General features: G+C 37.3%; 1 protein-coding gene across 1 annotated transcript in view; it reads right to left on the bottom strand.

Moving 5' to 3' along the window:
* The window catches only part of COL25A1 (collagen type XXV alpha 1 chain), a 477,363-nt gene that overhangs the window by 207,980 nt on the left and 254,171 nt on the right, over positions 1-15,212 (bottom strand). The window contains exon 4 of the mRNA XM_058721691.1: positions 13,261-13,268. Within this exon, the coding sequence (XP_058577674.1) occupies positions 13,261-13,268 (8 nt within the window). The remainder of the gene's footprint in view (positions 1-13,260; positions 13,269-15,212) is intronic.

Below are 15,212 nucleotides of genomic sequence, written 5' to 3'. Positions count from 1 at the left end.
ATACAAGGTCAAGCAATCTCTCATTTCATTCAAAATGTTCCAATGATCTGAAATTGCTATCAGTTTACGTTTTGCAAAGTCTCTCTTCCTAAAGGCTATTAACATCACGAAACTAAAGATAAAATAAGGATTTTTTTCCTCTCTCTAAACAGGAGAGTTAATGCCTATGGGAAAATAACGTTATAAACAAATAAAACCCAGGGGATCTAGTGGGGCAAAGGAATAAATCCTCATCTTTCACACAACTTTCAAACTGGTAAACAATATAAGAATTCAAAAATAGTTTCTTTTCAACTCATGCCATATAATGTACAAAGTAAGGGTTTGTATGTAATGGCCATGCCAGATCCACTTTGCAGTCAGACAGGAGAATTCAATGGTTAGGGGCTTAACTTTAATATGCAAAGTAGAGGGTTGGGTGGAAATGGAGGGGTGGTTTCAGGATAAATAATCCACACAACTGGAAGTAGAAGTTTAGGTCATTTCCTATCTGAGGATATACAGGGCATATTGGAGAATGGTCAGACTACCTGAAAGGAAACCACAAGCTGATTAGTTCCACTCCAAGGGATGGTTTTTAAAAACCCGTTCTTATTCTTTACCATTGATTGGACATCTAAATGGAAGGCTACATATGGTGAAAGATATATACACTAAGCCATTACAACGGAAGGGCGATAAATTATTCAGGGTGCCTGCAGAGCACTCTGTAATCCACTCTTTCCATTTTCACTCTCACCTGTGAAAAAGCCTGAAACTGTATGCCAATTGGTTGTTAATAATGTGCTCTGGAAGGGAGCAAGTTGAAATTGTTCCCAAAACTGCAAATCAAGAGACAAAGTACATGTGTCTACTACTGTTGAATGAAATTATATATCAGAACAAAAGACTGTGTCTGCAGTACAGGACTAAAGTATGCTTTCATGTGTCCTATAAAATCCAAAGCTCTGGGCAGCACAAAGCTCTGGAGTGCTTATATTTCTACTCCCAGAAGAATATCCTAACATAGATGTAGTTAACGGAAGCCTCCAAAAGGAAGTTTGTGATATGAAATTTAAAATAATTGTTTTTTAAATTTGTAGTTTCCAGATTGGGTTTCTACTGTGCCTGCCAAACATTCTCCTTCTTTTTCTGTGGGTTAGTTACACAAATATGGATTTCATTTGTTTATAAAGAAAAGGAAGTGGTGATTCAGCCACTTTGTATAGATGCCCTAGTGTTCCTGTCTCTGATCTTCCACAGGACACTGGAAGATGTGACGGGTCAAAAGCTAAGAGAGCACAGTGGGGCGGTGATTAGGAAAGGTAAGCCCTTTGCCTCTCTGGTTTGATCTGTAGCCCAGGAGGCAGCCCTCAGGCCTTCTGATTCACCTCAGTCCCCGGCCAGCCCCTGCTGCTCCATTTTTGTCCTTTCCCTCAATCTGGATAGGCTCTGGGCAGCAGAAATGCTCTTACCAAACTCTCTTTCTTTTACATAGGTCCCAAATGCCAGTTTTCCAGGAATCTTTCATTCTCCAATGTGTCAGGTCAGAGATATTGTCTTGCTGTCTTTCTCTAAAAAGTTTGTGGATCTGTGTTTATTTGCTACAGGAAGATCAAATGCAAACATACCAAAGCTTAGTGCTGCCCACATGCCACTTATGAACCATGTGTCACAAGTGTCACTCCCTTTCCCTGAGCCCCTCTTAGAGCTGATGAGGAAAACACAGCAATACTAGCAGTCGCGCCTACTTCACAGCATTGTGGCATCAAATGATCTATACAAAAGGGCTTTTGATCACCAACTTCCAACTGAATGTATTGCATAATAATCAGCCAAGAATGCTTGTAAGTGAAGGATGTACAATATGTATATTTACACATCATAGGCAAAGTTATAAGGCTATATAAATGGAATATGAAAGCTGAATCAAGTGAAGGGACAAAAAAAGGAAGGAAGAAAGATTTACAGAGAAGGAAGAAAACAGAAATAAAGGAAAAGTGTCTATTCTTGTCCATATTCATCAGGGATCTGAAGAAGTATGCCTTTAAGAAGTGCTTATTTGAAAACATCACTATGATGATTAATTTTGTGTCAGTGTAGCTAGGCTATGGTGCCTGGTTGTTTGGTCAAACACTAGTCTAGATGTTGCTAGGAAGTTATTTTATAGATATATTGACATTTACACTTATAATCAATTGACTTTAAGTAAAGCAGGTTGCCCTTGATGATTTGGGTGGGCTTTGTCCAATCAGCTGAGGGCCTTAAGAGCAAAACTGGAGTTTCCTGGGGCACCTGGGTGGCTCAGTCATTAAGTGTCCAAATTTGATTTCGGCTCATGTCATGATCTCACAGTTTCATGAGATTGAGCCCCACATTGGGCTCTGTGCTAACAGCGTGGAGCCTGCTTGAGATTCTCCCTCTCTTTCTGCCCCTCCCCTGCAAGTGCTCTTTCTCAAATATAAATAATAAAATTAAAAAAAAAAAAACACCTGGGATTTCCAAAAGAGAAGTAATTTTGCCTCAAGACTGTAACATAGAAACCCTGTCTCAGATTCCTGTCGGCTGCCCTGCCTTACAGGTTTAATACTTACCAGCTCCCACAATTGTGTGGCCAACTCCTTAAAATAAATCTCTCTGATAGACATTCTATTGGTTCTGCTTGGTTCTGCTTCTCAGTGGAACCCTGACTGATATAATCACCAAAGCCATTTTGATTGGAGAACCCAATGGATTCCCTTCGGCCTTTGTCTTGTTTGCCATTTTGCAGAAGCATCTGCATTCCACCCATGCCAGCAACGCAAGGCAGAGAGGATATAGCCCCAAGTGAATGATCATTTTTGGTCACAATGAGAAGAGTCTTCTAAGATCATAACTATCTCCATTTAGATATCTTACCAATAACTCAGACTCAAAATACTCAACATTGACATCTTTTCCCCTTTTATAAAAGGCTCCTTTTTTTGGAACAGCTGTTCCTGCAGTGTCCTATTCTGTCTCCACTGTAGAATCATCCTTCACTCTTCCTCTGGTTCACTCCTCATATTCATTCTATAAATCCTATTACTCTTCCTTGGTAACTTTTGTCAGATGAAGCCCATCTTATGTATGCTTTTAGACTAGCCTAGATTTTCTTCATGTTTCCTCCAGGAGCTACCCTGCAAGTTACTCTGAAACCAATCACTCTAAATTTTTTGCTTACCAACTTTGCATAGCTTTTCTTCCTTCCTTCCTTCCTTCCTTCCTTCCTTCCTTCCTTCCTTCCTTCCTTTCTCTCTCTCTTTTTCTTTCTTTCTTTCTTTCTTTCTTTCTTTCTTTCTTTCTTTCTTGGAGGGGTGTGGGGGTGTGGGGAAGAGTGAGCTAGTAGAGGAGGGACAGAGGGAGAGGGGGAGAGAGAGAATCTTAAGGCTCCATACCCAGCATGGAGCCTGACTTGGGGCTCATTCTCACAACCATGAGATCATGCTCTGAACCGAAATCAAGAGCCAGACGCTTAACTGAGCCACCCAAGCACCCCGCCCATAGTTTTTTCTATTAAAATTTAAAGTTCATACTGCTAAGTCTGGCATTCAAGGCTCTCCATGTGTAATCCTGACCAATCCTCCCAGAATAACCTCTATTACTTCTATCAGGAGCCACCTACTCCAGATACCTTGGCCTCTCCAATGGCTCATTACCACCTCTCAGGCCACTCTCTCCCTCTTCACTGATCCAATTATCTTCCATCTTTCAAGTCTCAGCTCAAGTTCCAAGTTTTCTAGCCATTCATATGCTTAATGGGGCTTCCTCATTCTGAACTAGTGCTCTGACTATCTGGCTCATTCATTTGGCATTTAAGTATAACATGACTTGTGTGGTTGATAAATAGTAAACATAGGTGAAGACTATTTTCTTGAATCAGATTAAAAGCTGTCTGAGACAGAGGCTATATTTTTAAAATAATATACAGAACAAAAGAAGGGAGGGAGAGATGGAGGGAAAAACGAAATGAGAAACCTTCCTTTGTACTCACAAGCTGTGAGTTACAACTTGGCACTGTGTGTATCTTCCATCCAAACGTTATCCTAATTTCCCATAGTGGGAATAATCAAAAGAGACATTTTAATAAAATGTGCTGTCCTGAGTATGCATGAGTTTTCCGCTTGTGGTTGATTTGTATTACATCCATTTTACCTCCTCTGGGTAAAATGACTGATAGGTATAGACACCACGGTCAGGGAAAAAAGTGATGCATGGAGATGCTCTGAAAAGCAGCACCAAGGCCTTCTGTATTGGTAAACACAGTGGACACTTTTCAGTCTTCATCCTATTTTCCAGTTTGCAGTATCTAGCACTGTTCACCACTTTCTTCATTTTAAGACTTCTTCCTTTGTGTCTCCCTTGACTGTAGTAAGTCATGATTCTCCTTCCACCTCTCTAAGCACTCCATCTCAGTCTTCTTTAAAAGGTCCAATTTTCCCACCTATTTCTTAAATGACAACTCTAAAGGAGAGTGGGAGAGGGTGTCATCTTCATAAGCTGAGTGGCCTGATAACTTCAATCACTTCAACGACCAGCTATACTTTCATTATTCCTAGAGCTCTCACTCCAGCTCAAACCTCTCCCGAGTGGAATACCAACGTAGACAACTGGCTACTGGATATTTCCATCTGGATGTTCCATATGCATCTGTAACTCCTCATCAGACCAAACCTCCCTTGCCTTTTCTATTCCTTGTTCCAGTGGCCTGAACTATTATTCCCCAGAGGAAGGCCTGAAAAATCACCCCCACTTCTCCCTCCTCCTCATCCCTACATCTAGTCACAAATTTCTTCCATTTCTACCTCATTAAGAGCACCTGAATCTATCCCATTTTCTACTTCTCTCCAGGCTACTGTATTCTCAGCTAAATATCTGCAACAGCGATTTAGTCATCTCTTGCTTCCCTTTTGTCCTCCTCTTGTCCTTTAGGAAGAGTGATCTTCTTAAATGTTTGTCTGACCATGCCTCCCCACTTCTTAAATCCTTTAGACTCTGTACACTCTCAGGGTAATGACTTAGCATGGCATGCACGGTCCTTCACAGCTTTATCCATTCCAATCTCTGCTCTCTTGATTTACTGCCTAATCTCCTCCCTGAACTTTACATTTCAACCTATTTAATATGCAGCTTCCCCAAATGCCATTCTGTCTTGTGTCTCAAAGCCTTTGAAAATGCTAGCCTCCCTGAAAACATTGCATTACTTAAATTTTTCATGTCAACAACTCCTTGACTTACCATAGATCCAGAGGTGTCCCTGATCCCATCCCAACCCAAACCTAGGTTATTTATCTGCCCTGTTGTTCTTCCACTGTACCTGGACATAACCCAAGTGTACTTCTTTTCACATAATATTGCCATGTTTTTGTTTTGCTCTGTTTCTACTAGACTCTAAGTTCCTAGAAGAGGGAATTCTTTCTGTATTATAGTCTAGGACCCAATTCAGATCAGACAGGTCACTTGATCAACTTAGGCCAAATGTAAGCCAATTTCATGGTGTCCACATAACTGGAAATTAAAGAGGAGCCACCCTTTTATAAGAGGAAATCATAGCATTTAAGTAGCGAGTTTGGAAGAATGGGGACACCGAGGCCTTCTCTGCAATCACATGCCCCACAAAGATTACTGAATGCTCACACAGTCATGATGAAATGACAACGTATCCCTTCAATTACTCATTTGACTTCGTTCAAAACACTAACACTCAAAATGACTCCAAACTTCTTTCTAATAGCACTTTATTTTAGAGTGGCTTTCTTGACCAGGGCCCACAAATCCGTAATTGGGGAGGTCATATAATTACTTCCCCATTTGTCCCAGAAGATATATGCAGGTGCACAGGCAGACAGTCCTAGGAACTTGGCAACATGACTAAGTATTTGGTCACAAGAAAGCCAAACAGGAAAGAGTGATGTGACACCCCATTTGTTTGTAGACTGGCTATTAGAAAGGTTTGCAGGTGTCTGATCACCAACCAACAGCAAAATCTTTAAAACCATGAGGTTCTTTTTAATAATTCTGACTGCCTGTGCTACCTGTTGTTTTTTTTATTTTTTTTAATCTAAAGAGAAACACTCTTCTAGCTCTTTCTTATTTCATCTACCAAGTATCTTTGAAAGAGAGCGGATCCGTGTCTAACCTCTCTTTGGTTTTAATATCTATTTCTCACCAAAGAGTGACATTTGCTTACTTTTCAAACCTTGTAAGAGTTGCTTTAAAACTGTTAGTCATTTTTTTTCACAATACTATTACTAAACATTAAGCTTTCACCTGAAACAATTGGGAATATGAAACAAAATAGATAACCAAAATTGTTTCTAGTTGAGGAGGTCACTCTAAACCCAATACTATGTAGACACAAGGTTATGAAGTAACTCAGTGGCATGAGAGACAGGACAGAGAAGAGAAAGCTGTAACAGGGTCTGATGTTGCTGAAAGATCTTTTAAGTGCTTAAAGTTAAAAAGCCCTCCTTATCAATGATGTTACAAAGCAACCTGGGGGTCCTGGAGCTTGTGGCCTGGCATTAATATCCTACTCTTCTTATAAAGCAAACCCCAACCTAAAAAACAGAACAAAACAAAACAAAACCCAAACTCTTCCTTTTTACTTTTTTTTTCTGTTCAAGGAGTCTAGTGATGATAGTTTTGATGAATGTTTTTCTCTTCTAAAATGTTACAATAAGACAGAATTCACATTATTACCCAAGTGACATACCCATGTACATCTCTCTGGGGATTTCTAGCTATTTCTATTTCTCTCTCTCTCTTTTTTTTTTTTTTTTTGTTTTCATTCTTTCTTTTCCTTTATATTTCTTAAGGAATTGTTTCCAGACAGGGCAGCAGAGATTAGCTGTTCACCAAATATGTTTACCTTTTCTTCTGAGCCCACAGCTACATTTCTTGATCTCCCTCACAGTTATGTGTGAAGATAGACATTGACTCTTGCCCAAGGAATGTGGTCAAAAGCAATATAAACCATAAAAACCTGTATCTCAGGTGGTGGCAGAAGAAAATCTTTCTATCTAACCTTTCACTCTCTTTCTTTCTTTTTCCTTATCTCGTGGCTGCGTATCTATGCCCTGGGTAACTTTAGAACACTCATATGAAAGACAGCAGTCTCCATCACTGGATCTCTGCAAGATTGCCCCTCATCATGTGTAAGAAATAAATGTGTATTGTGGTAGCTACTAGCATCTCAGGGTTTGTCTGTTACAATAGCTATAGTTATTCTAAAATAGACGGCACCTAGAAATAGACCACAAGAAAAAATAATGTTGCAAAAACTATTGCCAACATTTTTGTATGGCTATTTCCTCCTGCCCTCCTTCCTTTTAAACAACCTTATTTACCTCAGTTAGTGGATCTTTACCCATTATTTTTCCCTTTTCAAGAGTTCTAAGGTTCTGCTTAATCTGGCACTAAATCTACATAAACAATATCAGAGGAAGCATTGAAGCAAATTACCACTGAGTACAGTTCCCTCTTCAAACATGGCAGCTTGAACCACTCAAAACAGAAGACATAAAAAGACACTGGGGAATCTATTCCATGTAAGAATTATAGTTATATTTTCTTTTTCTACTTTTTATTCCAAGACACAACTTGTGTGCAGTGTCCCAAAATGAACTACCCATCTGTGACAGCCTATGGTCATTCTATTATAGCTATGTCCCCAAACAGCCTTTAGACACAAATTGATGCTCCAGGCTTGTTTTGTTTGTTTCTCTGGTCTCTTATGGTGACTACATCTGAATTTATATAGTCATCCCAGAATCACTGCAGTGATCCTGCTTCCTATAAGATGCATCGTTTGCTCTATCAACAAGAATACCTTATTATTACGGAAAAAAGAAGTCACCACACATACAAAAGCATATTCTTTGAGCCCAGATAGAAACAAAAATATTTTAATAATTAAGCAGGAACAAAGAAGAAATTAAAGAAACATTTGCTGAAATACCCCAAGACTATTTTATTCTTAGTTTTCTTGAATCAGATAATTTATAAGCTTGTTTTGAGTAGCCAGCAATATGAAAGAGCACATGGAGTTGGGGTGCCTGGGTGTCTCAGTCGGTTAAGCGCCCAACTTCAGCTCAGGTCATGATCTCACAGTCTGTGAGTTCGAGCCCTGCGTCAGGCTCTGTGCTGACAACTCAGAGCCTGGAGCCTGCTTCAGATTCTGTGTCTCCCTCTCTCTCTGCCCCTCCCCTGTTCATGCTCTGTCTCTCTCTGTCTCAAAAATAAATAAAAACATTTTTAAAAATTTTAAAAAAAGAAACAGCACATGGAGGAGATCTACAGATAACTAAGAAAAGCTTAATATGAACCATAGATGATAGAGGGAAGGGCACAACAGAGAAGGCATTTGCAAAGAAAGTGGTAAATCTTAAATCTTACTTGCCTGAAAAACATCTTACAGAAATATGGGGTAGAAAGGGGCTTTGCAGAGAGCTAGAGATAGACATGGGTTCAAATTTTGTTTCTGCCTCCTGCTAAATGTGAGCACTAGGGCAAAATAACTTGACTTGCCCAACGCTCAGCTTCTTAGTCTATAAAATGGGTATAATAAATTTCTAGTTCACAAGGCTGGTATGAGAATTGGTCTATAAAGTAACACATAGGTAGGAAGTTACCATAAATTGTAATTATTAGTGAATCTGGAAAAGATTTACTATTGACTTAAAAGTCATGTTGTTTTTTTCAATATGAAGTAAAGATATCAGAGTTTTTCATCTAAAATTTCCTCAGAGATTTCTTTTTCCTAATTCATCTACCATATTGGCAGAAATAGCATTGTAAGCTTAACTTGGCTAAGTCTGCTTCATTCATCTGTCAACAAGATTCTGGGCTTCAAATTGAGTTGACAATTGCTGAAGGTAGATGGGACAGAACGGGCTACACAAGAGCGTCGTATTTCGCACCTCAGAGGGTTCTATGCTACCAACAATAACATCATATCTCTGTCAGTCAAGCACAATTATATGGCTTGATAGACTGATACAAATACAAAGCCAGTTAAAACAGGTCTCTGGACTCTTTTCTGGCTACAGTTATAGGGCTTGTTTGAATATCAGAATAGCGTCTCCTCTGGGGACAAAAGGACAGAGAAACCACATCCCCCACTGATTCTAAGAAAGGTCAAAAGTAGTGCAAAATTTGCTACATTTAAAAACTCTGAAATCATTTTGTAAATTTTTATCTGACTCTTTGCTTCTTATTGAAACATGACTGCATTTCTAAGAAATCCAAAGTAGGCGGTACAATTTCATGGCATATGGAATCAGGTAACACAACAGTCAGGCAAATCATTCTAGAAACACATTTGTGATATCCGAGCTGGGCATTCAAGGCACTTTCATGGATTCCTTTACAGCAATGTTTTATTACATGTTACCTTTATGAAAAAGAAAATAGAAAGAAGTACCTGTTATTCATGTAAAAGTAAATTACACATACTATTATAAAATTGCTGCATTGCAGCCTTTTATAATGGAGACCCCTATGGTAGCAATATCTTTTTGTCAAAATAGATAACCGAGTAATAAGCTGAACAGCTTCCTAAAGAGTGAATTGATACGTGGGATCTAATTCAAGTTGTATTTCAAGTTTTAAATTATAAATGACCTCAATATGCAAGATATAGAAACTGGCAGAAGAAAAAACACTTCAGCCACACACTAATCTAGTGTGATATATCCAATATATCAAATGAAGATGTAAATGTAAGGTTGTAAAATTAAATTTTATCATTATACTTTTTTGTTTTTTTAGTTTTACTTCAGAGTGATTACTTCAGGAGGGCAATGAAAAGGTGACTCTTAGTGACAAGAGATCTGTTACTGTCAATCAATCTTTCATTTGTTTCATAAGTGTCCACATGCTGTTTTTTGCACAACTGAGCACATATCACAAGTGAATGACAAGAAAATACAAACCCCAACACCAGGTTACACTTCATAATCTTTCTGTACATGGGAAGCCATGGCAGCGCAGAAACTCGTGGCAAGAAGGAAGCTTGAGGAATTTCCTTGTGCTAAGTATTCTAACACAGGTTCAGTGTCACAAATTGCTCACCAGAAGGAAGACTATGGAATTTTTCAGACTACCTTTGTGCCTTACGTTGTATTTACAGAATGGAGGCAAGGGCAACTGCCATTACAATGGCAGCGTAAGCATTGATATTTCCTGTAATTTCTTATTTGTGCAGATAGCTAAATATACTTTTTAAAAACACAAAAAAGGAAAATAAAATTTCTCTAAAAATAAAATTACAGAAACTTTCAGATTTCGGTTCATGGAAAAGAAATGGAAGGGGAAAATACACATAAAATTAAATGATGCTAAAACTAGGAAGACTATGGTCACTTTAAGTTATAATTGTTAATAATTGGATATTATATCTCAATATATCATTGGTAAACCTATTTAATCATAATAATGCCACTGCTCACTGATTTTTATTCAGATGCAAGAAATATAATGGAAATATTTTATACAGTGATCTCCTATGAAGTAAAATTTGATATAAGGCAAATACTTCTTGAAAATCATATATGAAGGTTTATTAGAAATTAGAGCCTCAACAGGATTCCATTATAAGACATTTCACCCATAAGGATTCCCATGATATGGGGTTCCAAGTACCATAAGACTCCATTGTATTAGTAAAGATAGCATAATCAATACGTATTTTTTTTCTCCTTTTCCAATCGATGGTTTTTCATCTTACCAAATGTGAGTGACTTATCTTTTAGTCAGTATAAAAACTCATGATTATACCTTATTTCTTAGATTTGATGCGGTTTGCTAAACACATTACAACTTCTTTAAAATGCAATCGAGATGGGAAAGTATGAATTCTTATTTTATGGATTAACCACTTTACATTTTTTGGACATGTTTTTATTATACACAGTTATTTATATAAAGAAACAGGATTGGACCCATGGCCTACCACTGTTACACAATGATCCATGTTGCAACACACTCAAAACTCATAAGGAATAGGGATAATGTGGTAAGTGGAAAGGGTTTGAACCAGACACATCTAACTGAATTCCAACTTTGTAAACCCTCTCTAGAGGTAAAACTATTGATAATTAACCTCTATGAGTCTTCCTCACTGAACAATGGGAAGGGTAACACCAGGAATTTTGTGTGGCAAAACGGAAGTATGTGTGTAAAGTTCCTAGAATATTGCCTGTCACATGTAGACATACCTCATTATTATTACATTTCACTTTTTTGGGCTTCACGGGTATCTTTTTTTTTTTTAAATACAAAGTGAAGGTTTGATAAGAGACTCTTAAAAACTGAGAACAAACTGAGGGTTGATGGGGGGGGAGGGAGGGGAGGGTGGGTGATGGGTATTGAGGAGGGTGTTGGGATGAGCACTGGGTATTGTATGGAAACCAATTTAACAATAAATTTCATATTTAAAAAATAAATAAATAAAATAAAAGACAAATGCATTAAAAATAAAAAAATAAATTTTAAAAAAAGTGAAGGTTTGCAGCAATCCTGCGTTGAGCAAGGTACAGGCACCACTTTCCAATGGCATTTGCTCACTTTGTTTCTCTGTGCCACAGTTTGGTAGGTCTCACAATATTTCAAATTTTTTCATTATTATTATAACTGTTATGGTGATCTGTGATCAGTGTTTATGATTCAGTGAAATCTCAGATGATGATTAGCATTTTTATCAATAAAATATTTTTAATTAAGGTAGGTAACTTATTCTTTTAACATACTGCTATTACACACTTAACAGACTACAGTATAGTGTAAACATAACCTTTATATGCACTAGGAAGCCAAAAATTCACTTGGCTCACTTTATTGTGATATTCGCTTTATTGCAGTGGTCTGGAACCAAGCCCATGATATTTTCCAGGTATGCCTGTACTTGGGGCTTAAACACATTTGTTCTATTTTCTTTTTATATACTAAGAAAGGAAAGAACAATTAAATCTTTAGTGGAGATCCTGGACTAATAGATGTTTCAAGAAAGCAGGATCTAGATGGCTGCCTAAATTTGTGAAGGACCAAAGAAGAAATACTAGAACCCGAAATGTCACCATTTGGCAGAAGCAAGATTTAACTACACCTTCGCATGTCTAATACTTACTTACATCCACATCCACACACAAAAAAAAGTCTTGAACTCTCTATTCTGGCTGTAATTTCCAGAGTTTCCTCTGGGTAGTAGTGGTTTGCTTCTAGCTTTAAAGACAGAGGCTTAATATGAAGCGAAAGAATAAAGTTCCTAGACCTGGGGCATACCATCTGCCTAGCATTAAGCAAGAGCTGAAAGTCAGTTACAGAAGCAAAGTCATTTCTAACATGATTTATGTTCCACCCTTGAACGTGGCAGGAAGACTGCAAAAGATATTTGGAAGCCAATGCTTCCTCTGAATAAAGTAAACGAGTATATGCTAAGCCCCTCTCCCTGGACCATGCTGGCCTGTTAGATAAGTTGCCAATGTGGAGTCTTTGAACCCTGGAGCAAACTGGCTATTTGGGATGAGAAAGTATCTCAAGGCCAATGATCATGGCTACCGTAAATGTACAGTGGACAATGCAAACACTGGGGTCAGACAACAGATATCCAGGATATTATTACTCAAAAACACATCCAGCTCAAAGCTGACAAGATAATCTGTTCCTGTGAGTGCAAAGCAGGCTGGAATGCGGCAGCTCTGACCTACTCAAGGAACGAAAAAAGAGAGTGCAACTCTCCAAGGGCTCCATCTCATGTTCTTTATGCAGGCAAACTCCAAGGGACTTCAAAGGGAGTGCTGCCTAAGGAGGGAGTACCAGACCAAGCCCCCGGGGGGTATCATTTCCATGATCATGTTGCCATCTACATTTGGTGGACTGGCAAATGCAAATATTTCAGATACAAGTTTAAACAGATGAAAAAAGAAGTGCGAAATAGCTTGGGGATTTGCTTGCAAGAGAAACCTCAGAATTCCAGGAAAAGTATTTAATATCAGGAGCTTCATAAGTTTGTCCAAAAGTCCCAAGAGAGTAATTGGCTTGTGAGCATATCAAAAATAAAGTCTTTTTTAATTGACACATATTACACTTCAACATATCCAAAATAGTGTACTAAAAAAATAATTTCCCAATGTTAGATATCCTTCAAAGGTCAGTAACATTTTTCTAATTGAAATATAGACTATATTTTGATGTCTTAACATAGTTTTAATATACATGATCCTGATTAACGTAGAAGATCCCAAATGCAGCAAATATACTTACAGGAGGACCTGTGGGGTAGGGGCAGGGTGGAGAGAATAAGAGAAAGGGAGAGATGAATTAGTGAATATGCAAAATATGAAGATTAAATAAAAGATGAAAGCATTGTCATAATCATCATCAAAATACAAGGGACAAAGAAGTCATCTAGAAGTCATCTAGAGTTCAATGGTTCTTAATCTTTTTTTAGGTCATGGACAACTTTGATATCCATATCATAAAAGTGTATTTATCCATACATTTTATCCATATCCATATCCATTTCCATTTTATCCATATCATAAAAGTGTATTTACATCTATCTGCACACAAACTTTATATAAAATTTCAATGGATGTTCAGATTCCCTGAGGCCTCTCTATGAATTACTGAAAGGCCCATCTTAAGATGGCTTATTTATATAGCTAAAAATTTAGAGAAAATGTGAATCAGGAGGCTCTTTGGTCATTGATGATAGCCCAGTTATAAAGAATTGATATATAACTTTCTGGAGTTTGGTAAAATGGCTAAATGAGAAATGTACCCATTATTTGTTCTAAAAATGTTTTTCATTCAGTAGCATTGTCAATATATAAAAGACTAAACCCTGATGTTTATATGTTTTTTTAAAACTATGTATTTTCATCAAAACATAGGCAAAGTCTAAGAAAATTTCAATATTTTGCACACTGTATGCTCAATTAAAACACAAACACAAGTTTTTAGTAGTCAAGAAGTTAGGAATTGGCTTTTTAAATTTCTATAAAACTTCACATAAGTACAAAATTTTTACTTTCCCCCCCCAATCCTTTTTATTTTTTTTGACAAAGATCAATTCACCAACTATTTGACTCTGCTAATGTTTTATTATTTCTTTTTCCTTAAAATACATTTATAATCCATCTTTAAATATAAAATTGCATTTTGTGAAAGGGATACCTGTACAAGCTTCCAATTACTTAGATTAAATGAGGTTGAAAGATAACTTTTAGGAACACTTTTAAGGGAATTAAGCAGGTATCTTGCCTAAATTAGTAAATTTTTCATAAATCTCTTTCACTTCAACATATTTTTTTTCCAAAAAGAAGAGGAAATGAGACAAAAAACTAAAAACATTACAAATCAATCTGTTCCTTTTTTTTCGTAGATCAGTATTTTTACTGTTTCTACTGGAAAAGAGCATTTCTTAGCATACTTGAATCAAACCTTGAATTACTTTCAAAGTGAAGAAAAAACTCAAATAAAAAATGTTTTTTGAAACCAAATATCGAAATAGTGTGTTCACTTACTGTTTGACTTGTTTTATAAAGTCTAAGGCTCCAAAATGACCATGCAAAGTCTTATCAGGCCATCAACTCTTCCTTGCAAAGTAAGAGGAAGGTACATATAGGGATTTGGCCTAAGAGCAAAAACTCACTGAAATAGGCATCGGGACAATTGGTTCTGTTTCAAGTTCTGCTCTTAAAAATTTGCGTGGCCTTGGCTGGATCACCTGACTGTTCTGGGGCCTCCATTTCCTCAACTACAAAGTGAAAATGCTGGATTGATTACTAAAGCTGCTGTCATCACTAAAATTCTAGGGTTATATGAGAGAAATAAAAATTCCAAATTTTGAAATGAATGAGAGTAAAAGCATGACAAAATTGTACCAGTTGGATAAAATAACAATAAACCTTTCCAAGACATGTGCCCCAGTGTCCCAAAGCAGATGTTTTCACAAAGATGTGTTCTCACAAAGATGTGTTCTCCATGCATGTACATGTATGGAGACAGAAGCATGGGTGATATTGCCACACTGTGTGCAGCTAAAAAAGTCTCCACTGTACACAAAAAGGACCAACTTAACCTGATACAGTAAATAACCCCAAATTGGGTGCCAGTGGTTATCAAATTTAACAGCTGAACAATATTTTCCAAACTTCTATCTATGGTTTGATGGAAATAAGGAGATGATTAAAAAAAAAAAAATTCTAGGT

Source organism: Neofelis nebulosa, chromosome 3 (genome assembly GCF_028018385.1).
Source record: "Neofelis nebulosa isolate mNeoNeb1 chromosome 3, mNeoNeb1.pri, whole genome shotgun sequence".
In the NCBI taxonomy this organism is placed as follows: Eukaryota; Metazoa; Chordata; class Mammalia; order Carnivora; family Felidae; genus Neofelis; species Neofelis nebulosa.
This window is presented reverse-complemented; position numbering and strand designations above follow the sequence as displayed.